The sequence below is a fragment of the Carettochelys insculpta genome, chromosome 8 (assembly GCF_033958435.1).
Source record: "Carettochelys insculpta isolate YL-2023 chromosome 8, ASM3395843v1, whole genome shotgun sequence".
In the NCBI taxonomy this organism is placed as follows: domain Eukaryota; kingdom Metazoa; phylum Chordata; order Testudines; family Carettochelyidae; genus Carettochelys; species Carettochelys insculpta.
Window position 1 is genome coordinate 33892954 of NC_134144.1, and position 24512 is coordinate 33917465.

The 24512-nt window shown below is 43.2% G+C and overlaps 1 protein-coding gene and 1 long non-coding RNA gene across 4 annotated transcripts in view; one reads left to right on the forward strand and one right to left on the reverse strand.

Annotated features, from left to right (window-relative positions):
* The window catches only part of LOC142016995 (uncharacterized), a 31690-nt gene extending 19655 nt beyond the window's left edge, over positions 1-12035 (reverse strand). For both annotated transcript variants that reach the window (XR_012646422.1, XR_012646421.1), the window contains exons 1-4: positions 11944-12035; positions 9919-10004; positions 9331-9545; positions 4840-4911 (exon numbers count right to left, since the gene is read on the reverse strand). This is a non-coding gene — a long non-coding RNA (uncharacterized LOC142016995). The remainder of the gene's footprint in view (positions 1-4839; positions 4912-9330; positions 9546-9918; positions 10005-11943) is intronic.
* GPR155 (G protein-coupled receptor 155) overlaps positions 11452-24512 on the forward strand; it is a 47923-nt gene continuing 34862 nt past the window's right edge. Inside the window, exons 1-2 of one of the 2 annotated variants that reach the window (XM_075001556.1) lie at positions 11452-11877; positions 21869-22380. In XM_075001556.1, the coding sequence (XP_074857657.1) occupies positions 21915-22380 (466 nt within the window). In that variant the 5' untranslated portion in view covers positions 11452-11877; positions 21869-21914. The remainder of the gene's footprint in view (positions 11878-21868; positions 22381-24512) is intronic. The other variant, XM_075001554.1, reaches the window with a different exon arrangement.

The following is a 24512-nucleotide window of genomic DNA, read 5'->3' on the forward strand; positions in this document are numbered from 1 at the left end:
CCTGACCCCTCAGCTAGCTGCCTATCCCCACCTAGCCCCCGGCCATTCCTTTTTCTCCACTGGATCCTGGAGTTTTTAATAGCATTTTGTGGGAGGGCCACCCTATAGTTCTGACTGACTTGCCATTGAACTCACTCGAATTTGAGCAATTTTTGTTGGGTGTCTTGTATTCACCATAGGGAAATGTGGTCACCCTACGGTGGAAGGAACAGAGATTGGATGAGGCACTGGTGTGAGAAGGGTAGGCTGGGAGTGGCTGGGCCAAGAGACTGAGAGAAATCTCTGGAAGGAAGTGAGACTAAAACTGGATGAGGATCTGGGATGGGAGATTGAGACTGAGAGCCAATGGGAGGTGAAGAGGCCGATTGATGTACCTCAGATAAGGAGCCAGGAGAGAGAAACTGATTTACAGTTGGGCAAAGAAATTAGGGGCAAGGATTTTGTGCAGGAGACTGGAACAGAGAAGCCAAGTAGAGAATGGGTAGGCAAGGAGAAGGGAGAGACATGAAGCCAAGAGGGGTGTGGGGGTGAAGGGGAGAGGAGCAGGATGTGGACAAGGACAGACTGAAGGGGATGGGTTAGAGGGGAATCTGGTTTGGTGTTGTGGGCAGAAAGGTCTGTGAGCATTACAGCACAATCCCCTTCAGAGCCCATCACTTATTTCACTGGTTCAAATGGCAGGATCTCTACAGCCACTCCCCACCAGTAATCCCCAAGGCTGCATCCCTCAGGGAAGGGGCATGATGGGGGAAGACAGGGTGGGACAGTGGTGGGAAAGGATGGGGCAGAGGAGGTGGGCACAGACACACACACTTTTTGGCCAGCCAGGACTCCCAGGCTGGATTGTGAAAATGCCCTGGCCGTAGATGGCCCACACACAGGCTGTGAGTTTGAGACCACTGACTTAGGCTGACCATCTATATAACATGGTCCCTTGAACTTTCCCGAAACGGATCCTGGACAGATATTTTTATACTAACATCCACTCTTGATTTAAATATTGTCAGTGCTGGAGCATCCATTGAAAACGTTCATAGGTTATTCAAATAGCTAATTACTCTCACTTTTAAAACTTATTTTATTTCCTGCCTGAAATTTGTCTAACCCCAGCTATGTCACTGGATTGTGTTATACCTTTTTTCTGCTAGCCACCGGTGGTACACATACCACATTTTGGGAAACCGAGTTAAATATTAATCTTCTTGAGGCACGTTGTCTAATTATTTAATCATTCTTTGTGGCTCTTCTATGAGCGGTCTCCAGTTTAACATCCATTTGGAGCGTGGACACTAGAACAGGACATAGAACGCCAGCAGCAGTGGCACCCATACCAAATACAGAGTGAGAATAATCCTCCTAAGCTTCCTGTTTGTCCATCCAAGGATCACAGTGGCCCTTTGGCCACAGAGCCACACTGGGAGCTGACATTCAGCTTCATTATCCACCAGAGCCTCCCCAAGATCTTTCAGAGTCACTGCTTCCCAGGATAGAGCTTCCCATTTTATAAGTGTGGCTTACATGCTTTGGTCCTGGCTACACACAATGAATTGTTTGCTTTGCCCAAATTACCAAGCAATCCAGATCGCTCTTTTCGAGCGTGTCCAGAATGGTAAGTCTCCCTGTTACCCATTTATCTCAGCATAAAAGGGGACAAAACTGGTGCTTAACTGAGTGACAAATCTTTGTCTCTTTGGCTTGTTAGACAGCTCCACTGATTCCTCAGGGCTCTACCAGTTCTAATTTTAGCTTGCAAGTTAATCTTTGGTACATTCGGCTCCTGAACTCGCTAGCAGCATTTCTCTGCAGCATCTAGCCCTAGTCAATCAAGCATAAATTTAGTTTAAAAAAAAAAAACTCCACAAATTCAAAAGATTCTAAGCAAAGGCTTAGAGAGAAAATTAAACAAAAGGATAACATGTTAATAAGTGACTAAAATCCTCCACTAAAATTAGATTCTTACCTAAAACAAGCTTTCAATATTCAGAGGTCTGCTGTGCAAAGAGCACTGGCTGCCTTGTCCTCCAAGAATGGGTAACCAAAATGTTTATTGCTTCCTCTTATAGTCCCCAAAGTTCATTGTCTCTCACACCAGAGTCAGGATGAATCCCTGAGGTTCAGACTGCAGTATCCTCCCAAGGCAATTTGACATCCTCAGGGTAATTTGTTCCTTTTGTTTATCTCTAATGTAAATGAATGGTTTGATATTTTCTCTGGCATTAGCTTGGTGAATTCTCGTTAGAGACGTGGGGATAATTATCCTTCCTCTTGTCTAGAAGACTATCTCTTTCTCCTCTCTTAGTTTGGAAACAGACTTTAAAGCACATCTGTTAAGTAGCCATAATTTCTCATCATGTAATAAATATATTCCTCTATTTAATGACCAGGATGTCACCGGCTTCCATTTGACAATCCCACAATTTTCTTTATAGATTGATTTCATGACAGCAAGGTGATAGGTGTAATGAGTTTGTCAGGCTTAACAGAAGTTGCTGATGAGTCAATGAAACACCAATGCACCTCTGTTTTTCACAATACCTGTAGGATTAAATAAGCAAATAAAGGGGAGGCCTCAGAAATAACATGCTTAAAAGTTAGAAAATAAAATGTGACTGGAGAGAAGTTGTAAAGATGCTGAGCTCAGAATGTGGCTGATAAGGAAAGAGGGGCCTTCAATTATCACAGGTGGTTCTAACTAGTTAGAACAATCAAGAAGGATTATGCATGTTGACCCAGTAGTAAGTTTAGATTAGGATGTCACCTTGAAGCTGCACTCGTTTATACACAAACTTCAGTAAAAGAATGTTGGTCAGCAGTTAGGAAGAAATATTGTTTAAAAAAACTTAAAGAAAGGAAATCCAATCAAATAATCTCTGCTTCAATCTTAAAAACAGGGATTAGCCTTAACTAGTAAAATTAGCTATTGGCATGATGCCACTTGTTGGTTACAGAATAGAAAAAGTTGAGCTCTTAGAGAATTCCTCACTAGCACCTGGCTGACCAAATATGAACCAGTAAGCATAGGTTTGAGTACTGTTGGGTCTCATCCTTTGTACTTAATCACTGCTTAACATTTGTTGTTGTTTGGCTGAAGTAACTGCTTATTATTGAGGCTTTAAACCTGTTCAAATCCTCTATGTTAATATTGCTTGGCCTATGGATTTAATCAAGGAACGCATGGTTAGTGTCTGGCAGTACCCTTTATTAGTATCAGCAACAATTCTGATCCTGAGGTGATGTGTCCTCTTCATTATTTACCACTCACCCAGTTTTTATGTCACCCAAACACTTTCAGTGCTATTAGGGTGATTTTCTTCCAGGTCATTGAAATTGTCTGGTGTATGATCAAGAACAGCTCCCTGTGGTATCCACTAAGAACATGTCCATTCAATGATGATTACACTTTGGCCGTGTCTACACTAGCCCCAAACTTCGAAATGGCCACGCAAATGGCCATTTGGAAGTTTACTAATGAAGCGTGAAATACATATTCAGCGCTTCATTAGCATGCGGGCGGCCGCGGCACTTCGAAATTGACGCGCCTCGCATCTCGTCCCGACGGGGCTCCTTTTTGAAAGGACCCCGCCTATTTCCAAGTCCCCTTATTCCCATGGAAAGTAGGCGGGGTCCTTTCAAAAAGGAGCCCTGTCGGGACGAGACGCACGGCGGCGAGGCGCGTCAATTTTGAAGTGCCGCAGCCGCCCGCGTGCTAATGAAGCACTGAACATGTATTTCACGCTTCATTAGTAAACTTCCAAATGGCCATTTGCGTGGCCATTTCGAAGTTTGGGGCTAGTGTAGACATAGCCTTTGAGATGTATCATTTAGACTTAAGTTAAAGGGTGTGTGCCATTTTAATTTTGAATCAATCAAGTTTTTAATCAATTGTTACCAAATCAGATGCCTTACAGAACTTTTATCATACCAACACTGCTATCTTTTATCAACTAGACTTGGTTTGACAGCATCTAATTTCCATTAAATCCATGCTGACTGTCAAAAATTCTTATTCTCTCAATTCTTCACTATCAAGTCCTGTATCAGCTATTCCTCTATCTTGCCCATTGCCAATGTTTCACTGACACCTATAATTATTACCCAGGTCATCTCATTTACCCTTTTAAAATATGGGCACATTCATATTCTTCCGGTCCTCAGGAACTTCCCATGTGTTCTAAGACTTATTGAAACTCCGCATTTAATGGTCGAGCAAGCTCTTCTGCCAGCTCTTCTAAAGCTTTTGGATGAAGATTGTCTGTCTGGATTCACTGATTTTTTTTTTTAAACATTTAAGTATTAAAGCTGTTTTTAATATTGTCCAAGATACTAGTGGAACTGAATGTCCTTATAACATCATGTGATTACATCTATTTTCCCCCCAGACCTAGAAAAGAAATATTTATTGAACCTTTCCACCCCTACCAGCTGAAGCCTTGCCCTTCTGAGGGACCAGAGCTGCCTCTCCAGCACCTTGCCCAGGATTTCCTGCTTCCAAAACAGAAGTACTAGATTCAGGATTGGAGCGCTTTCATGGATCGAGGGATGTACATCCGATTACAATGCTCTAGAAAAACACCCACACTATGACAATCCCTAAGCTATGTCAAGTGCAAGAAACACCATATCACTAAAGAAAATGAATTTATTATCTTCACAGAAAGGGTATGGAATATATAAAAGCAAAAGTTTCATGCTCTCTGGAAAATGAGAGGGGATATATAATTTTTTAAACCACTAATAGGGAAAGTTATCTTTTTTTCATATGAATAAATGAAAACAAGCTTGATAAACTTTCTATTTATCTAACAAAATTAATCAAGACTATATATAAAATATACTTACAAATGTTAGTGCTCAGTCCTGCCATGAGTGCAGGGGACAGGACTAGATGACCTCTCAAAGTCCTGTGAAGTCCTACAATTTAATTTTCATTATGAAATAATTAATTGTTGGGCTTTTTCTTCTGCTGTACTACAAAAATGCAGTGAAGGTTCTTGAAAATGACAGAAGGAAGCCAATATAAATGTAGCTTCCTGACAATCCACTAGAAACTAGTTCATAAGACTGCAAATTCAATAATGTGAAGAACGTACATGAAGCACAAAGTGGCTTGTTCAATAAAACACACAATTCCAGCTACGTACAGATCAAAAGAATAAAAAACACACTAACATAAGAAAAACAGTAACAAAGGCTCTGTATTGCTAAGCATGCTGGACTATAAAAAAAAAAAAAATGGCAGGCTTCAGACTATTACCAAGCAACAGGGATGCTATACATTATGTCACTTGTAGGACAAGTCCCAAGCCAAGTGTAAGCTTAGCGGGATTGCTTCATGACACTGCCACCTTTGACCTCACATTTTTCTGTTTTTCTCAGCAATGAGATTTATTCATTTATTTAAAAATTACAACAGTACAGTCAGAATTTTACCATTAGCAGCTAGCCAACAAAATGCTGAGTGAGACTGATAGCAGATTTTCTCATAGAAATACTAAATTTTACAGGTGTAACTAATTTTTTTCCTCAGCTCTGTCCTGTCACTAATAAACACTTCGGCGATGTCTACACTTAATAAAAACTTCAATCTGGCCATTAGCATGGCCATTTCAAAGAATACTAATGAGGTGGTGAAATGCATATTCAGCACCTAATTAGCATGCCGGCGGCCACGTCACTTCGAAAGTGCCGCGGTTCGCTCCAGCACGGCTCGTCTACACTGGGGTCCTTTTTGGAAGGACCCCACCAACACTGAAATCCCCTTATTCCTATGAGCACATATTTCTTCTATATCCTATTCCTTTGGAAAAGGACCCCGGTGTAGACGAGCCGCACGGGAGCGAACCGCGGCACTTTCCAAGGGTTGCTGCTGCTGGCATGCTAATGAGGCGCTGAATATGCATTTCAGCACCTCATTAGTATACTTTGATTTGGCCATTAGCGTGGCCATTTCAAAGTTTTTACTAAGTGTAGATGTAGCCTTAGTGAAGGGGAAAGGTGGAAAAAGATACTTGTGTAGCCAGACGTGTATATCTTTGTCATATTTGGAGAAAAAATGTCCATTTACAGTAAACCTTTTCCTTGATCTCCTTTATGTATCAACCAAGTTTGATAAAATAAAGTTTTCTCTCTTTTTAGAGGCTCCTTGTATTGTGAGCCCTCACACTTGGACTGTGTCTACAATAGCCCTGCGCTTTCGAAAGAGGCATGCAAATGAAGGAAACTGAACATAAGAATGGCCATACTGGGTCAGACCAAAGGTCCATCCAGCCCAGTATCCGGTCTGCCGACAGTGGCCAGTGCCAGGTGCCCCAGAGGAGGTGAACCGAAGACAATGATCAAGCGATTTGTCTCCTGCCATCTGTCTCTAGCCTTTGACTAAAGGCTAGGGGCACCATACTTTACCCTTGGCTAATAGCCATTTATGGACCTAACCTCCAAAAATTTATCAAGCTCTTTTTCAAACTCTGTTAAGAGTGCTGGCCTTCACAGCTGCCTCCGGCAAGGAGTTCCACAGGTTGACTGTGCACTGTGTGAAGAAAAATTTTCTTTTATTAGTTTTGAACCTACTACCCATTAATTTCATTTGGTGTCCTCTAGTTCTTATATTATGGGAACAAGTAAATAACTTTCTAATATTCACTTTCTCCACACCATTCATGATTTTATATACCTCTATCATATCGCCCCTCAATCTTCTCTTTTCTAGACTGAAAAGTCCCAGTCTCTCTAGCCTCTCCTCATATGGGACACTTTCCAAACCCTTAATCATTTTAGTTGCCTTTTTCTGAACTTTTTCTAATGCCAGTATATCTTTTTTGAGGTGAGGAGACCATCTGCACACAGTACTCAAGATGTGGGCGTACCATAGTTTTATATAGGGGAAGTATGATATTCTTCGTCTTATTCTCTATCCCTTTTTTAATAATTCCTAACATCCTATTTGCTTTACTGACTGCCGCTGCACACTGCATGGATGTTTTCAGAGAACTATCCACTATAATTCCAAGATCCCTTTCCTGATCTGTTGTATCTAAATTTGCCCCCATCATATTGTACGTATAATTGGGGTTATTTTTCCCAATGTGCATTACCTTACACTTACCTACATTAAATTTCATTTGCCATTTTGCTGCCCAATCACTCAGTTTGCTGAGATCTTTTTGAAGTTCTTCACAATCTACTTTGGTTTTGACTACCCTGAACAGCTTGGTATCATCTGCAAACTTTGCTACCTCACTGCTGACCCCTTTCTCTCGATCATTGATGAACAAGTTGAACAGGATTGGTCCCAGGACTGACCCTTGGGGAACACCACTAGTTACCCGCCTCCATTGTGAAAATTTACCATTTATTCCAACCCTTTGTTTCCTGTCTCTCTCAACCAGTTTCCAATCCATGAAAGGATCTTTCCTCCTACCCCATGACCACCTAATTTACATAAGAGCCTTTGGTGAGGGACCTTGTCAAAGGCTTTCTGGAAATCTAAGTATATTATGTCCACTGGATCCCCCTGTCTGCATGTTTGTTAACCCCTTCAAAGAACTCTCATGACTAGTAAGACACGACTTCCCTCTACAGAAACCATGCTGACTTTTGTCCAACAAATCATGTTCTTCTATGTGTCTAACAATTTTATTCTTTGCTATTGTTTCTACTAATTTGCCCGGTACTGACGTTAGACTTACCGGTCTGTAATTGCCAGGGTCTCCTCCAGAGCCCTTTTTAAATACTGGCGTTATATTAGCTGTCTTCCAGTCATTGGGTACCGAAGCTGATTTAAAGGATAGGTTACAAACCACCATTAATAGCTCTGCAATTGCACATTTGAGTTCTTTGAGAACCCTTGGGTGAATGCCGTCTGGTCCTGGAGACTTGTTACTGTTTAGCTTATCAATTAGTTCCAAAACCTCTTCTACTGGCATTTCAATCTGGGACAGTTCTTCAGATTTGTCACCTACAAAGGACGGCTCAGATTTGGAAACCTCTATAATATCCTCAGGCGCGAAGACTGAAGCAAAGAAATCATTTAGTTTCTCTGCAATGGCATTATCTTCCTTGATTGCTCCTTTTTTATCTCTCTATCGTCCAGGGGTCCCACTGCTTTTTTAGCGGGCTTCCTGCTTCTAATGTACTTAAAAAACATTTTCCTTTTGTGTTTTGAATTTATGGCTAACCGTTCCTCAGAATCTTTTTTGCCTTTTCTTATTACATTTTTACACTTAATTTGGCAGTGTTTATGTTCCTTTCTATTTTCCTCACTAGGATTTGACTTCCACTTTTTAAAGGATGCCTTTTTATCTCTCACTGCCTCTTTTACATGGTGGTTAAGCCACGGTGGCTCTTTTTTAGGTCTCTTACTGTGTTTTTTAATTTGGGGTATACATTTAAGTTGGGCCTCTAATATGGTGTCCTTGAAAAGTTTCCATGCAGCCTGTAGGGATTTTACTTTAGTTACTCTACCTTTTAATTTCTGTTTAGCTAACCTCCTCACTTTTGTATAATTCCCCTTTTTGAAATTAAATGCCAGAGTGTTGGACTGTTGCGGTGTTCTTCCCAACACAGGAATATTAAACATTATTATATTATGGTCACTATTTCCAAGCGGTCCTGTAATAGTTACTACTTGGACCAGATCCTGCGTTGAAATGCAAATGAAGTGCAGATTTACATATCCGGTTCCTCATCTGCATATTCTTTTGAAAGAAAAGCAGCATAGACATGGGTCTTTTGAAAGTAAACCCCATCTTCAAAAGAACTCTTCCCAAAAAAAAAAAAAAGGGGAGAGGGGTTCTTTCCAAGATGAGGTTTACTTTTGAAAGAGCCCTGTTTACACTGCTTTTCTTCTTTTGAAAGAAGCTCTTTCAAAAGCATATGCACGTGAGGTGCTAGATATGTAAATCTACACCATTTTCCATTTCCCTTATTTGCATGTCTCTTTCGAAAGAAGAATGCAAATGTAGACACAGTCTTGGTGTGGGCAAACTTTGTAGGCTCAGGGCCACCTCTCGGTATGGAAATTGTGTAGAGGGCCAGGAATATAAACAACATTGGGAGATGTGGTCCCACAGGGTGTGAGGACTCTAGCTGGGACTATGGACTCTTGGATGGGGCCACAAATCAAGAGTTTGTGGCGTAAGAAGGTGGTCCAGGCTGAGACCAAGGTGTTTGGAGGACAGAAGGGGGGTCTTGACCTGAGAAGGGAATTAGGGCACACAGCATGGTAAGGACTCTGTCTGGGGGGTGTAAACCATCAGGTGGGAGGGATTAGGGTTGAGCTGGGGTGGGGGTTTAGAGTGGTCATGGGGGCCTCATGAGCTAGGTGACACTTACCTGAAGCAGCAACTCAACCACCTTCTAGCTGTCATGAAAAGGCAGGGCCACACAATTCGAAGCATATTCTCTCTGCAAGCATTGTTGCTGGCCAATGGGAACTGCAGAACCAGCAGATGGGGTGGGGAGTGGCATGTGTTGCAAAGACAGACTTCAGACAACAGTAACTAAGCTTCACTGGGGCTTTGAGCTATTGGAGGTCCTAAACACAGAGACTGAAAGAAAAGGTATTCAAAGTAAGCATCTTACAGTTGTTGTTCCCCTTCAGACAGGTGGCAGAGAGAGCAGAGCGGAAGCCGCACATGCAGTTCCTTCCTGCTCTCCCACCAGCAAGACAGGCAGAAAATGGTAAGTCAAAATCTGATTTCTCCTTTCTATAATAGGAAGGAGAGGCAACTTAAAGCCTGATTCCCTTTTGACTATTGATTTCAAACACTCAATTTAAGTTATCAAGTTGGGCATAATTAACTATAAGGCCAGTTCTGGCAGGTTACATATTAACAGTTTGGAAACTCAACCTCCAGCTAAATTATTAGAAAACTCAGAGGAAGTGCTGAACAAATTACAATAAATATAGAAAACTTTCACCTCTCAGTTGATCTCTCTTTACTTGTGATTGGCTCTTTCTGATACTGTAGAGCAGCATTTCCCAAAGCGTGGTCCGTGGCCCAGTACTGGCCCATGGGAAAAGAAAAAGAAAAAAAAAAAAGGTCCTTAGAAAATATACAAATTATTGCTGCGTACTATTGTGAATAAATAATGAACAGTGAAAATTTATTCAGTTTTCATTTGTTTTTATATGTGTTTATATTTTTGGGCTGCAAAAAAGGCACTGAAAAAAACCGGGTCCCAACTATGTAAAGTTTGGGAAACCCTGTTGTAGAGCATTATATGGATAATGTTTAATTTGTGGTTCTAATTTATCTTTTTTTTTAAAAAAAAGGCAGCAAATTAACTTTTAAAGCTTCTGCCTCTATGCCTTGCTGATAGTGTTTGAAGATTTACAGCCGGGTCTCCTAACACCTGCGATCTTATGAATCCTTTATATACGCAGATTCTGTAGACTCATAGGCCCGAGAGATTTTGTGCCAAAGATCTGGGGCCTAAGAGTGCTTGAGATCTGGTTCATAGTGTGAAATGTTTCTCCTGTTCATGTAGAAATGTGACAGCTCACTCCCTACTCTGTCATGCTCCCAAGAAGATATTCCAAATGCTGCAGAGAACTAATTCTTTAGGCTGGAGTCTTTCAGCATAAGGAGACTTTAGAAACCGTTCACTCCTCCAAAGGAAAGAGGCAGTGAGCAGTGCTATTTCTACTAAAAATGAAAGTGACCCTGGCTAATTGTCTCCCTGCTCTCAGGCTCCCTTCTCATTCTCTGTGACCACTTTCCCCTTGTTAGAGAGAGGATGCTGGAAAGGATGGGTTGGTCATTGCCCATCATTGGCAAGCCTTGGAGCAGGTCTACACTGGGCCGAAAAGTCCATTTAACATATGCAATTCCAGCTATGATAGTTGTGTAGCTGGAATTGACACATCCTCAATTGTTTTCTTCTGGCCATCCACACAGCAGGAGATTGATGGGACAGTTTCTCCTGTTGACTTTCCTTACTGCTCGCAACAAAGAGAAGTACCAGGGTTGATGGCAGAGGCCCGATCGTTCGATTTAGCATGTCCCCAGTAGGTGTGCTAAATCAAACCCCAGAAGATCCACTCTCCATGAATAGATGTTCCAGTAAGTATAGACACACAGCTTTTGTATTACCTCTACAGTTGCCTATGAGAAAATGCAGGGGTCCGTGTTGGACCTCCCTTCCACCCCTGCCAGAGAAGTAGGGATAGGCTGATCCCTCTGTGCTTCCAGACTGAGGAAATCCGGTAGGGGATCACATTTTCCTAAGCCCCTTCATAAGAAGTGAGGGGGTGTTTGTAACCCTACCTCTGCTAAGCACAGGCAGACCCAGGGGCTCCAGGAACTGGGGCGTGAGTCCCTGGCACCCCCATGTGAGAGAGGAGGGGGCAGCTCTGTCTGTGCCCCCACGGCAAAGAACCTGGGCTTTGCCAGCCGGGAGCCGCTGCGTGACCACCAGAGGGGCGGGGTCGAGCGGCTGCATCTGACCGGGGCCTTGAGTCCCCGGGGCACCACCACCCCACTGGACGCCGCCATCTTGAGGGCCGCCCCGGCAACCAGCGACCCCGGGGGCTCCGCAGCGATGCGCGCCCCGCCCCCCTCCCGCGGCTGGGACTAGCGCCTGGCTGCACGCCCCACAGGGCGGGCACTTAGCTTGGCGCCTCCTCGCGGGGCCGGGCCCAGCCGCGCGTGGGAGCCGCGAGGGGCCCGAGGCGGCAGCGCTGCGCCGCCTCTCCCACTCTATGGGAGACCAGCCCCGGCCCGCGGCGGCCAAGTCCTGCGCCAGGCGGCGGCAGCGAAGGGCGCCTGGGAGAGCAGAGAAGGACCGGGGCAGCGGCCGGGCTCTGGAGCCGGCATGGGCGCTCCGGCCTTGGGGCCGCTGTGAGGAGCGGCGCCGCAGGGGGCGCTCCTGAAGCCGGTAGGCTGCTGCGGGCGGGGCCGGTGAGCCTGGAGCGTGTGCAGGGGGCTGCCAGTGGGGCCTTACCTAGAGCTGCGCTGGACGCGGCGTGTGTGCGTGTGCGATTGATTGGTGGCGGGCGGTGTCATACCCCGTGTGTGTGTGTGTGTGTGTGCGCGCGCGATTCCTGGCGCACAGTGTGATACCCTGTGCGTGTGTGTCATACCCGCTCCGTGTGTGTGTGTGTGTGTGTGTGTGAGAGTCATTGCTGGCGGACAGTGCGATACCCCGTGTGTGTATCATTGGTAGTGGGCAGTGTGATACCCGCTCTGTGTGTGTGTGTGTATGGGTGAGTCATTGCTGGCGGACAGCGTGATACCCCCTCTGTGTGTGTGTTGTGTGTGATTCGCGGACAGTGTGATACCCTGTCTGTGTCATTGCTGGCGGGCTGCGATACCGTGCGTGTGTGCACGCGTGCAGAGGCGCAGGCTGGCTCCTCCTCCCGGGCGCTCCGCCAGCCCCACCAAGGAGAGCCCTTACTTATTTTTAGCTGCTTAACACCTGCAACCGTAGCTGCGCCAGGCGCTTTGCAGTAGCTTGCATCTGTGTCATTGCATGGCCCGTGTGTGTCATTTACCCTTTCATCTTCGCCTGAAGCAGTTCAGCAACGCACCCTATGCATTGGTAAACATCATCTCGCTGCAAAACTCCCATGTTGGCTGCAGAGTGTTTTCCGTGTGATTCCCAACACTGCTGGTACAGTTTGTCAGTGGCAGATTATTGGGTGGTGAATCCCGAGTTTCATCGGGCCTAGCATTAAGTTGGTTGTTTTTTTTTTTTCATCACTTATTTCCATGCATGTCAAACTTTAGGTAGGGTGAAGTGTCTGCTGGGTATATCTCAGCTCTAATATATTTACATATATTAAGTTTAAACACACCATCAAATGAAACAATTAAGATTTCCCTCTGAGCTTTCCTTTTCACTTTCCAGCTTTTTTCTTGACTTGTCTGTAATCAGGCAGCACAGTGCAATTTTGTGTTTCTCAGATGCAGGCATTTCCCAATCATAAACGTGGCTACTCATACACCGAAGGAGTATAATTGCCACTCAAAATGAATATGGAAGTAATAATAATTAGGCTTTGCTTTTCACTGTGTGTGAAAGGTCTTTGATAAAAGTGAGTGATCGTGCATGTTTCATTTCATTTTCCAAATTGGGAAACTGAGGCACAGAGTTTCTTTTGGGTTGTTTTAAAGGGATGCCGAATCTAAAAATCACATCTATCTGTTTGGAAAATTTTTACAGACTTGTGGTATTGAAGATCACCTCTGCAAATAAAATATTAATTTACTATAACTAAAAGAAACTAGGGGAGAATATTTTTGATTCCCAGCTTGTTTTACAATGTGCAAGTGGCAACACATCTGTGTATTATTGTTAGGGCTTTTCTACAGGGAAGCCAAGCGTTTTGGTTATATTAGTACCACTTTGTATGTAGATCAGAGCCTTCATTTCATTGCCTATTTGACATAGTCAGTTTTCTTAGTTGTTTCTGTGGAATTTAGGTGCTTTCACATAGCAGCAGAGCGTGGGGAGGAGGGATTTTAAAAATAGGAAATATGTTTTTAAAACCATAAGCTATATGAAGGGAGACCAAGAAGGTTAGAACCTGAAACACTTTTGGAATTGACTAAATGTCATACCAATTTTCTCTTCAGTGATTTACCCAAAATTGCTCTCTGTTTACCCTCCGCAGGCTAGAAGACAGGATTGAAATGTTTTTGCTTAATGTACAGGAATGGGGTCTGTACCAATCACTTCTCACCAATTATAGTAATGTAATTGTGTCACCTTGGTGCTTTAACTTCCCCTTTCTGGTGATTTTTTTTAATCGATGATTTTAAAAGCAGACAAACCCTTTTATTAGATTCTTTCTCTGATGCAAGTATCTGGGATGCAGAGCTCTTTCATGAGGATATTGTCCTTTCCTTCAGGGCTTCTGCTTGAATGAGTTTGTCCAACAGAACTATAATGTGTTTATCACAATCATGACATCTTAATACTGCAAATGATATGATCTGCTCTGGAGAAAACAGAAAAGTGGGTCTGTCCCAGGAAAGCTCATCACCTAGTAAATTATACTGCTAGGTTTTAAAAGTCCTGTAGGACTGCTTTTTTGTTTTGTGAAGATACAGACTTAACAGTGTTTAGAAGAGTGCTCAAGAAACAGTACTTTGATCAAAGCAGCCATTTGGGAGTTGCCAGTTGAGAGTTTTGTTTGTGTTTTACAAATTTTAGTGCTTTACAAATAACTAATCCTGTGGAATAGGTAAGTGCTGTTCTCAGTTTTGCAGATAGGATACTAAGATAGTATTGGAGCTAGGTTTATGAAATGCAATGTTAGGTTACACTCTGCTGCTTTTTAGTCCACCGCTAAACTAGTGCTGCCTCTTGTTGTTGAATAGTCTCAGAGGGGTAGCCACGTTAATCTGTAGCTTCACAAAAAACAGAAAAAAAAAACAAACAAACAAACCCGAGCCATCCTGTCGCACCTTAAAGACTAACTATTAAGTAATGAGCGTTCGTGAGTAAGACCCACTTATCGGATTCTGGAGTAGAAATAACCAATCAGGGAAGTATAAACAGGAAGGGAGGAAGAAGAAGGAAGGAGAGAGGAAAAAAGTTGGAGAGTCACCTATCATTAAGAGGGCCTCTGGGAAGAGTAAATTAAGTAAAGTGGGATGGCTGCCATTCCTGCAAATATTAAAGGTAGGGAAATTGTCCTTGTAATGCCTAAGATAATTGAGATCCTGATTGAGCCCAAGGTTTTATGTGTCAAACTTGTAAATGAATTCCAATTCAGATGTCCCCCTCTTTGTAGTCTGGTGTTAAAAATCTCTACGTAATAATACTGTTACCCTAAGGTCCAAAATAGTATGTCTTGTGAGATTAAAGTGTTCTACAGATTTATGTGTATTCCAATTCGTGATGTCCGCTTTATGTCCAGTCATCCGTTGGCATAAGGACAGTCCAGTTTGGTCAATGTACATGGCATAGACACATTGCTGGCAAGTGATGGCATATATCACATTAGTGGATGTGCAGGTGTATAAGGTCCAATGGTGTGCCTGGCGTGGCTAGGTCCCATGATGGCATTTCCAGGTTAGATGTGGGTACAGACCTGGCAATGAGGTTTGTTACAAGGTTAGGTTCCTGGGTTAGTATTTCTGTGGTACAGTGTGTGGTTGCTAGTGAGGATTTTCTTAAGGTTGGGTGGCTGTCTATAAGAAAGAACAGGTCTGTCACCCAGGGCCTGTGAGAGGGAGGGATCGTGTTCCAGTATAAGTTGTGGATTGTCAGTAATGTGCTGGAGGGGTATTCTTGTTGTTGAATTAATCAGGGGCCACAACATTTGCCTGACAGAGGAACTAGTCTGATGCAGCCAGCTGCCCTTAGCACAACTGTCAGCTTAGGCAGCACTGTCTTGAGTCATAAACTGATTTGTAGTACCACCAGAATAGATGCACCTGTGACTAGCTTTTCCTCCTTTTTCTGGAATAAGGAGGAAAAGGGTGAGGCCAGGTCTGTACTACAAACTTTAAATGCTCTAACTATGCAGTCAAGGGTGTGATTTGTGAATGACAGTTGTACTAAGAGAAGCTCAAAGTGTAGCTGCATTTATACTAATAAAACTGCAGGGATAACTTATTTCATATGAAGGAGTATAATGGGGGAGGTAGATGATACAAGCTGGATCCATGGTAGAAAAGCTTAGCCAGCACAGTATATGGTTGTAGATATATAGCTATACAAGAAAGCTATGCCAGCAGGGCCTTGCAAGCATAAACCTGGCCTCAGTTCCTGATCTGTAAAATGAGGATAATGGTATTTCCCTACCTCACAAGGATGTTGCTAAGATGGATATATTCAAGAGTGTGAGGTGCTCACATCTGTTGCTCTAAAGAGTCATATAAAGTATATTGGGCCATATCTATGCTAGAAAAAGTTTGTTGGTATAATTATATGGGCACACCTCTCTCCCCACGCACTCCCATCGCAGCTGTAGACAAAACTTATACTGGCAAAAAATGTTGAATAGTAACAAAGAGGAAGCCGTGCTAGTCTATACACTATCAAAACAAAAAGCAGTCAAGTAGCACTTTAAAGACTAGCAAAATGGTTTATTAGGTGAGCTTTTGTGGGACAGACCCACTTCTGTCCCACGAAAGCTCACCTAATAAACCATTTTGCTAGTCTTTAAAGTGCTACTTGACTGCTTTTTGTTTTGATGGCAAAAAATGGTTTGACGGGATAGTTTATACAAGTTTCCTGAGCAAAATTAGCTACGCCAGCAAAAGCATTTTCATGCTGGTATTGCTACATTTACATTAGGGCCTTGCCAGCATAACAGTGCTTGGAGGAGAATCACAGTCCTAACCAATTAGTTTATCACTGAAAGCTTTGTAATGTATATGTGGTCTTACAGGGGAAGGCAGAGGACGCAGACTGCTGCTGTGGATCAGAGCAGAGCCTTTGGCTGAAAGTGGCTCATGCTGAGGTTATTGCTAGACAGCTCTGGGGCAGGAAGCAGGCCAGATTTTTAGTGCTGCTGAGAGCCTGCCCTGTCTAAGCCGACAGCCACGCTACTGCAGAAGAACTTCAGGGTTTATCTTCTGTGGACTTTTTCACTCATCTGTGAAACAGCGCTTTCCAGGGTCAAAGTCAACCCCGAAACTCCTCACGAGCGGCGAGGGTGAAGGAAGGCTGATGGGAGGAATGCTCCTGTCGACCTTCTTCTGTGTAGACAGCCATAGCGGTCAACCACTGATAAGTCAATTTTAGCTATGCCAATTGCATAGCTAAAATTGCACATCAGCGGTTGACTATGTCTAGGTCCTAGCTGGGATGACTTAGTGGGGGTTGATCCTGCTTGAAGCAGGGGACTGGACTAGATGACCTCCTGAGGTCCCTTCCAGCCCTGTGATTCTGTATAGAGACAGTCTAACTCTGCTTCATATTCATTTACTACCTGCGAGGCCAAATATACACCCTTATCTAACAGGGTGGTGGTTATGCAATAGTGTCCAGCTTGGGGCTGTTTGAGGGCAGAAGGAAGACTTGAGAATCAATTATTGGGTTGATCCTGTGCTGCATGCTGAGCTGTTCAAAGGGCACTAAAACTCTACCTTGCAAGAGTAGGATCCACTCATAAATTAGTGGGAAATAGTCAGACGCGTGTTCATTGGAAGGGAAAACAAGGGAAGCAGCAATGCCAAAAGAGCCTAAGGCTGCTGTTACACTACCATGGGCTGGTTGGAGGGGCCATGGTAATGAGGCAATTTGAAGCAAGCTAATGAGGCACTGACATGCATATTCAGCACCTTATTAACACAATGGTGCCCATTGCAAACAAATGGTGATTTTCAGATTGACAGTGAAGATGGGGACAGCTTCAAAATAAGCACCCCACTTCAACATTCCCTTACTCCAGTCTTTGCTGTCTCAGGCTTTTCTGCCGCCTCCTTCTCCATCTCTCTGTTCTACCCTCAGGCCTTTCTTTCCTTGGTTGGTTGCAGCTGTGGGTATCTGTCTCTATGATTGGCAGCTCTGGCAGTTGTTTTGGAGTGTGATCATGCTGAAGACTTTCTCCTCGCACCCATTTCTATGCTCTGTATGGGATTTGAAGACCCTATTGCAAGGACATAACTTGGAGTAATGGGGCTAAATTTACAGTAAACACTTTCATGTCTGGCATTCTATCATCCAGAACATCCATATAACTGGCATTTTAACCACAAATGAATTTTAGTTATGTTTTCTGTAAGTATAGTGTAGTAAAAATAAGTTTGAATAAAAACATGCAAATACAGTATTAGTTTAGTGTACAGGACTACTGTTAGTAAATAAAGTACTCTGCATACATTTTTGTTTTTCTTACTATCTAGTGTTGTTTTTCTTTAGTGTTATGCACTGTTAGGTGTACCTCTCTATTACTCAGAATATTTGAATATCTGGTGACCTCCAGGTCCCAGGGCCGCTGGATGTGAAAGAGTTTACTGTAGGTAGATCGTCAGGAACCAACGATAGTGACATATGTTGCATTCTCTCCAGAGAAGTGCTGAATCTGTGTTTCCTGGGTGATTTACAAAAGAGTTGACACAAGACTGTATTGGACAGAGATGGATTGGTTGACCTAAAAATAGGCCATTTTCCTTCCAGTTGATCAAGTGTCTTAAACGTTCACAATGCTGCAAGATGGGGAAGGATGTCAAATACTGAGTTTGTGTCCCAAAGAACTTGCATTCTAAATGCCCGTACAATATGAAATATAACTACTATGGTCAGGGGAGGTGCTCACTCTGAGAACACTGGCCTACACCATTACTCTGGATTAATGGTGTAACATGTTTTATCATTTAGTTGGGTTAGGAAAATTTTCTTTAAAAAGTTAGACTATTAAATGAGCCAAACAAAGCTTTGACAGTTTTAGGGTGCCATCACATTGAAGAAGAGTTCTACCACTGTCAGGACTAGAGCAGATGTCACACTGGCGACCGTGCAACCAAAGGCAAGAAGGTTTTCTTTGTAACTGGGTAGAAACAAACTGTTAACTGCTTTTTTTTTTTTTTTTTTTTTTTTTTTTTTAATTTTAAATTTTAAAAAAACCCACATAACAAATTTGTGACTTTCTCTTGGCCATTCTTCTTTAGCAACGGAGGAAATTAGAAAGGTCATCTTCATCTGAGACTGAAACTGGGCCAAGGGGAAAAACAATCTCTGTGGCCTTGTGTATTCTAGCATTTTTCTTAAAAATCTCCCTTCTAGCTTTAGCATCAGTGCAACATCACCAGTGCTTGTCAGTGGGAGTGCAAGTGCAGACTATCCACTGATATCTATATCTTTTTTCCACAGTGTTGTCTAAGATAAAAATGCCTGTGTTGTGTCTATTCTAGTGCTTCTGATCTGGTTGTTCTAGAAGGAAAAATTGTTATCCTCTTTTACGTGAACCCTCTGTGGAAGTTCAGAGTCTGGTGGCTGGTTTCAGTTAGAAGGTGAAATCAATGATGGAGTCATGCACATCTTGGATGCAAATCTGTTTGCTTACCAAGAACATACAAAATCCTGCTTCTGTGATCACAGGAGGAATCAAACAGCACGAGAAAGTTTCTTTGCTCATAGTTCTAAGCCCCTTTTGCCCCTACTCAACCCAAAATGTTCCATTTCTAGACTTTTTTTTTAAAGGGCTGTGCTTGCAGGGCTTTCTGGAGCTGCATTCTTAGTTACTTCACTTTCTGATACGGTGCTTCCCTTCTGTCTCTCTCTCACACAGCTGCCTTGCCCTAGTCACTGGCCTGCTTCTGTGGTTTTCAGTATTCAGGGAAACCCCTTGGCCAGTGTGGCCCATCTGCTGCTCAGACTTACCTTTCTGGTCTAGCCCTTGAGTGGTGGTTTCCACTGTTAGTTAGTACTTAACAAAGTTCCCCATTTTTTTTTTAAAGATGGTTCCTTTATAGGTACTTACTCAGATCTGTTATCCAAGCAGTCACCACCACATCTGACGATAAAAGTAACACTTTGTTTTGAGTGCTTGAGTAGGTGAAAGATGCAGAAAGCCGGTCAGTTAGGAAGGACAATTAGCTCAGAAGGGTGATTGGTCTTTCTTCTTTGTTTTTAATGAAATACAGAACTACATCTCTCTTTATTTTTAAATTAGCAAGTTGGTAAGTTTCCCATCCATTCCAAAATGTTCCAGAGGTCAGGCAGAAAATACAGCCAGTAGGAAATGGAGGAGGCATTTTAATGCTGTAAAACATTGCAAAGAAAGAGCACCTCACACCAAAAGCTGTATATTACTGTATTAAAGGGAGCTGTGCGTTCCCTGCTGTTGGACAGGAAGCCCTACGCTTGATCGTATTGGAAGCCACGTTACCATCAGCCAATTTTTAGAAAACACTTCAGCTGTCTGAGTAACTGAAAGACTGTTTGTCCCTTTTGTACATTCCGAACGTGCATGCTTTTGATCAAATGATGTCATTTGTCCTTTCAAATGAATAGAGCATCAAGACGTGTACTGGGTACCTACACCCACATGATTTTCTGGCTCTGTAGTCAGCAGTGAGATGGCGCACTGGAGGATGGGGGGGGAGGTATTTGATGTGCAATGAAAGAGGCACATCAACTTAAGTCACAACTTTGTCTAAAAATGTTAGCAACCGTCAGTCACAAGCAACAATGAGCAAATAATATTAGACTGAATCAGATTGTTCACTCTGCATTTGACAGCACTCTGTGTTTAGTTGCTGCTTCCTCAGCAATCAGTCATTTGCCCGTTTGTATTGGTGTCTTGGTAGTAGCATCAGAGATGGGAGGAGGCGAATCTTTTAAAATTATATAAACAGGCTGTGTAACAATAAAATTTGACTGGGGAACTTGGGAGCAGGCATTGGATATGAAGCTGCTTGTAATTCCTTGTCTGAAATAGTTTGGATGTCAGGTTTGACAGGAAGGTAGCCTGCATCAGGAAAGCCTTAAGCAGACTCTCTCCCCTCTTACCTCTCTCCTGCGCACGCCCATGGGCTACACTACAACTATAATTTAGTGATGAGATCCTCTGCTGGGTCTATCAGTCTGTTATTGTCCAGAGTAAGGGGCACTGGAGCCTGACATCCCCTGTTCGATAAGTCCAGACTGCTGACAAGACATAGTCCCCCAGTGGCCTAGAATGGCTGGGAGGAAGCATTCACCAGTCAGAATCCAGCAGGCTAGTAAAGGCTTGCCCTTTTTCCTCTGTGCCTGGGGAACACATTTTGAATGAGACTGGGTCGGAGGAGGAGCTCTGCTAGCCCAGAACCTCAGGGCCTAGCTTTCGAGCACTGCATCTAAGTGCTTGTATTTGAAGAGTTTTGTTTATTTAACTGTGCAGACTGGCAAATTCTGAGTTTATTTTTATTTAACTTTTTAGATACTGGAGTCAACTCGATGGCACAGGCTACCCCGCTGCAAATAAGCTGCCAAAATTTGTGGTCTAAGCCAGGAGGCGCTTGTGTTATCATGCATGGCCCCGAACCGGGTTGCCATGTGACAGTCCCACCTGTGACACTCCTGAATGTGATATTTGTCCCCTGGCCTCATTACAAGAGGATTATGAGTTGTAACATATATAGTACCCAGCTGCATGGATTGTAACAGAGTTCTTTTTACACCACAGCTTCCAATGGCTTTGCAAGAGGATCTCCTGACTTGATTAGCATTTAGTATATATGAAAATTCCATTTTTCTGACTGTGCTCACATTCATTGTTCATGATGTTCGAAAACAGTTTCTAAAAGAAAACTATTAAATATCATTTTAGCTAAAATGCTGCTGCCTGTTTAATATACATGAGACATAATTTATTTGAAAACAATGTTGTGTATACTGGTTGATCTGGTCATGTTAGCTGAAACTAGTTTTCAGTTCTGGCCCAACAAGACAAATGCATTAGCTTTACTTTGTATGGTGATTTATTTTTCTTTAAGTCAGAAGAGCTAAAAGTGCCTTTATTTTGTTTTAAATGAATTTTAGATTCCAGAGAATACAGCAGAAATTCAAGTCCTGTCACTTTCCATGCCAACAGATGTTGTTTGTTTCAGCTCATGAGTTACATTGAGCTTTAATGTTTCATTTGACATTATACTCGAATTAAAGCTAGAACTCAAGTGGATTTCAGTATTTGTACCACTTGTACAGCTGTGTTCTTGGTGACGTGTGTGTACTAGCCACTGTCAGCAGAAGTGAGAAATAGCTAAGGAGGAAAGAATGTATATTTGGGACCCACCCAAACGATTTTTAAAGATTTCTGTTTTTTTCAGTTATGTTTCTCTGTCTCTCTCAGGAGTGACTATGACTGGCCTGATGGCAGATAGAAATGCTTGTGGGAGGGACTTGGAAGTACATTTTAAAATAATCAGTGAGGTGCACACCCACTCAGAAGTTGAATAACACTGTTTTGGTCTCTCTTATGTTACAGGTCAGAACCTTGCTAACTGCTCTTTTAAAACCAGCATTGAGAGAAGATGGATACTTTCTCAGACTTCACTGCAAAGAACCTTTCCTCTTCAGCCAATGTGTCACATTCCCTTCCTGGAAATGTGAACTATAAATACAATGTAACCAGTAGTTCTCCTTCCATGTCGATAAGCAGACTTTTCCCAGCCTTGTTACAATGCTTTGGCATCATACTTTGTGGATATATAGCTGGAAGAGCCAACATCATCACGTCAACTCAGGCCAAAGGACTGGGAAACTTTGTCTCCCGTTTTGCACTCCCAGCTTTACTATTCAAAAACATGGTGGTACTTAATTTTTCTAATGTGAACTGGTCTTTCCTTTGCAGCATTCTGGTTGCCAAAGCTTCTGTATTTTTCTTAGTCTGCATTTTAACATTATTGGTAGCCAGTCCTGAAAGTCGATTTAGCAAAGCAGGACTATTTCCTATTTTTGCTACGCAAAGCAATGACTTTGCACTGGGCTATCCCATAGGTAAGAAACTACTTATGCTTTCTTGCTTTTGTGAACTTCTGTGCTAAACGTAATTTTTCACTGTCCTAGAAATTTGCTGCATGTGCACAAGTGCTTTTAAATTTGAGCTGTTTTACGCTCTGCAATCTTCGGCTGTATAAAACGGTTGTCAACAAACAAACATTTACTTGTACAGAGCCATGCTTTTGACTTCAGATGTGTTGACTGGATGGCTCTGGGAACAGAGACTCGGATAGAGTGTCTTTTGGCAGCAGTTTGTGAGTTCACATCTACCCAAGGTGTGTGGGGAACAGAAGTTGCTACAGTCTGTCCTCTATTCTTTGATCTACACACAAAGAATTGGTGCTCTTAGTTTGGTTTTCAGTGGGCAGATGCCCACATCTGTGTTAGCAGTGTCTGCAGAGAAACGGAGAAATAAATTGGCCAGACTAACATGCCATGCACACAAGTGAGCCCTCTTAAGTCTGTGTCAAGGCATATTAGCAGGCAGAATGTGGAATTTTTGCTGCTGCTTGGGCTGTACTTAAAGGTACTTAATTCTCCAGAGGTACCTAGCTAATGCTAATTGAGCACAATAATCTCTCCATAAATATTATTTTAAAAAAAAATCAAAAGTGTTAGTGCTGTGCGAAATCTTGCCTAAAACGAGAAATGTTTATGGTGTATGGAAGATTTATAATGTGGTATACACTGCGGTACAAAACTCACCCAAAGATTAGACATCCCCCTCTCACCTCCAAATGACTTCCAGGGCTGTCCCTAGTAACATGGGAAGTGCGCAGCTGCGTGGAGCCCCATGGTATTGGGGGGCACCACACAGCTGCAGGCGGGAAACTGGGTGAGGGAGAGAGGTGGGGAGTTGAATGCCCTAATGCATGCTGGAGACAGGCCAGCTTTTGGGTTTCATAATTTTAGTTGACAGAACTTGATATTGTAGAAAAGATCTAAGAATCTCAAACAATGTTGCAGTCCAGTAGTATGTTGACTTAGCAAATCCAGATGGTTTCTGGTTTCCATTATTAAAATATAGGAAAGGCACTTGAGTCCTTAAAACTTGCCCTTTAAACAATATTGATAACACAAATACTGTGAGTAATGCAAAGAATGCTGAGTTAATAACCTGTAAACAGAAGATGAAGCTCTGAACAATGAGTCTTATAGGTGTGTTCTTTTAAAGTCATGAAGTCCTATTTTTATAATTTTTTCTATTGCATCACCCTTCTCCCCACCAGTCTGATCCTTTTGATCTTCAGAGTGTTAGTCTGTTCATAAAACTGGACATCTCCTTCCCCTGACTCAACCTCTCTGAGCAGGAGGTTGTCACTATCCTTTAGGAAATGCCCTTTGCACATTTTGAACTCTTCAACTATTATGATCAATGTTTTTGAGCAGTCAGATAGAGGCTCCTACTTTTTGCTCTGCTCTACCTTTATTGCTCCAAATTTTGCATGGATTCACACAAACGGAAGCTTTCAGCCTACATGTGCAATTTGCTGCCTGCTGGATTTTTTCTTGTTAGGTAGAAGAATTCCCTTTTAAAGATACCAATTGACATATTTTATCACGTTTGTTCTGCCTAACCAAAGGGATTAGCTTAGCTGCTAGCTACAGGTTCCACTTCACTGGCCCAGCATGGTCAGGACCTGACTGGTCCCAGACAAGAGAATTTGCTGGACCAGAATTTGCCATGGCACTCAAGCTGCCACCCCTCCCACTGCCTCTGGGCTGTTCCCCTGCCTTCTGCCCTGAGGCTGCCAGGAGAAGTTGGCTCAAGCCCAGCTGGGGATGCAGCTCCAGCCCAGTGCAGCTGGCCCCAGCTCCACAGGGCTGCAGGGAAAAGTCGGTTGTGGCCCTGTGGGACTGAAGGGGAAAGCCAGCTTCGGTTCCATGGGGCTGCAGGGGAAATCTGGCTGTGGGGCTGCAGGGGACAGCTGGCTTCATCTCCACAGGCAAAAGCCGCCTCCAGCTCCAGCCCCACCCTTGTGGGACTGTGAGAGAAGGGCAGCTCTGGCTCTGGCCCCGTAGGTTCTGGCGGCCGTCAGCCCCAGCCCTGCATGCCTGCCCTCCCATAGGTATTGCTGGGGGCAGGCAGGCTCTGCTGCAGCCTTCCCCCCAAGGGCTGCCGGAGGACG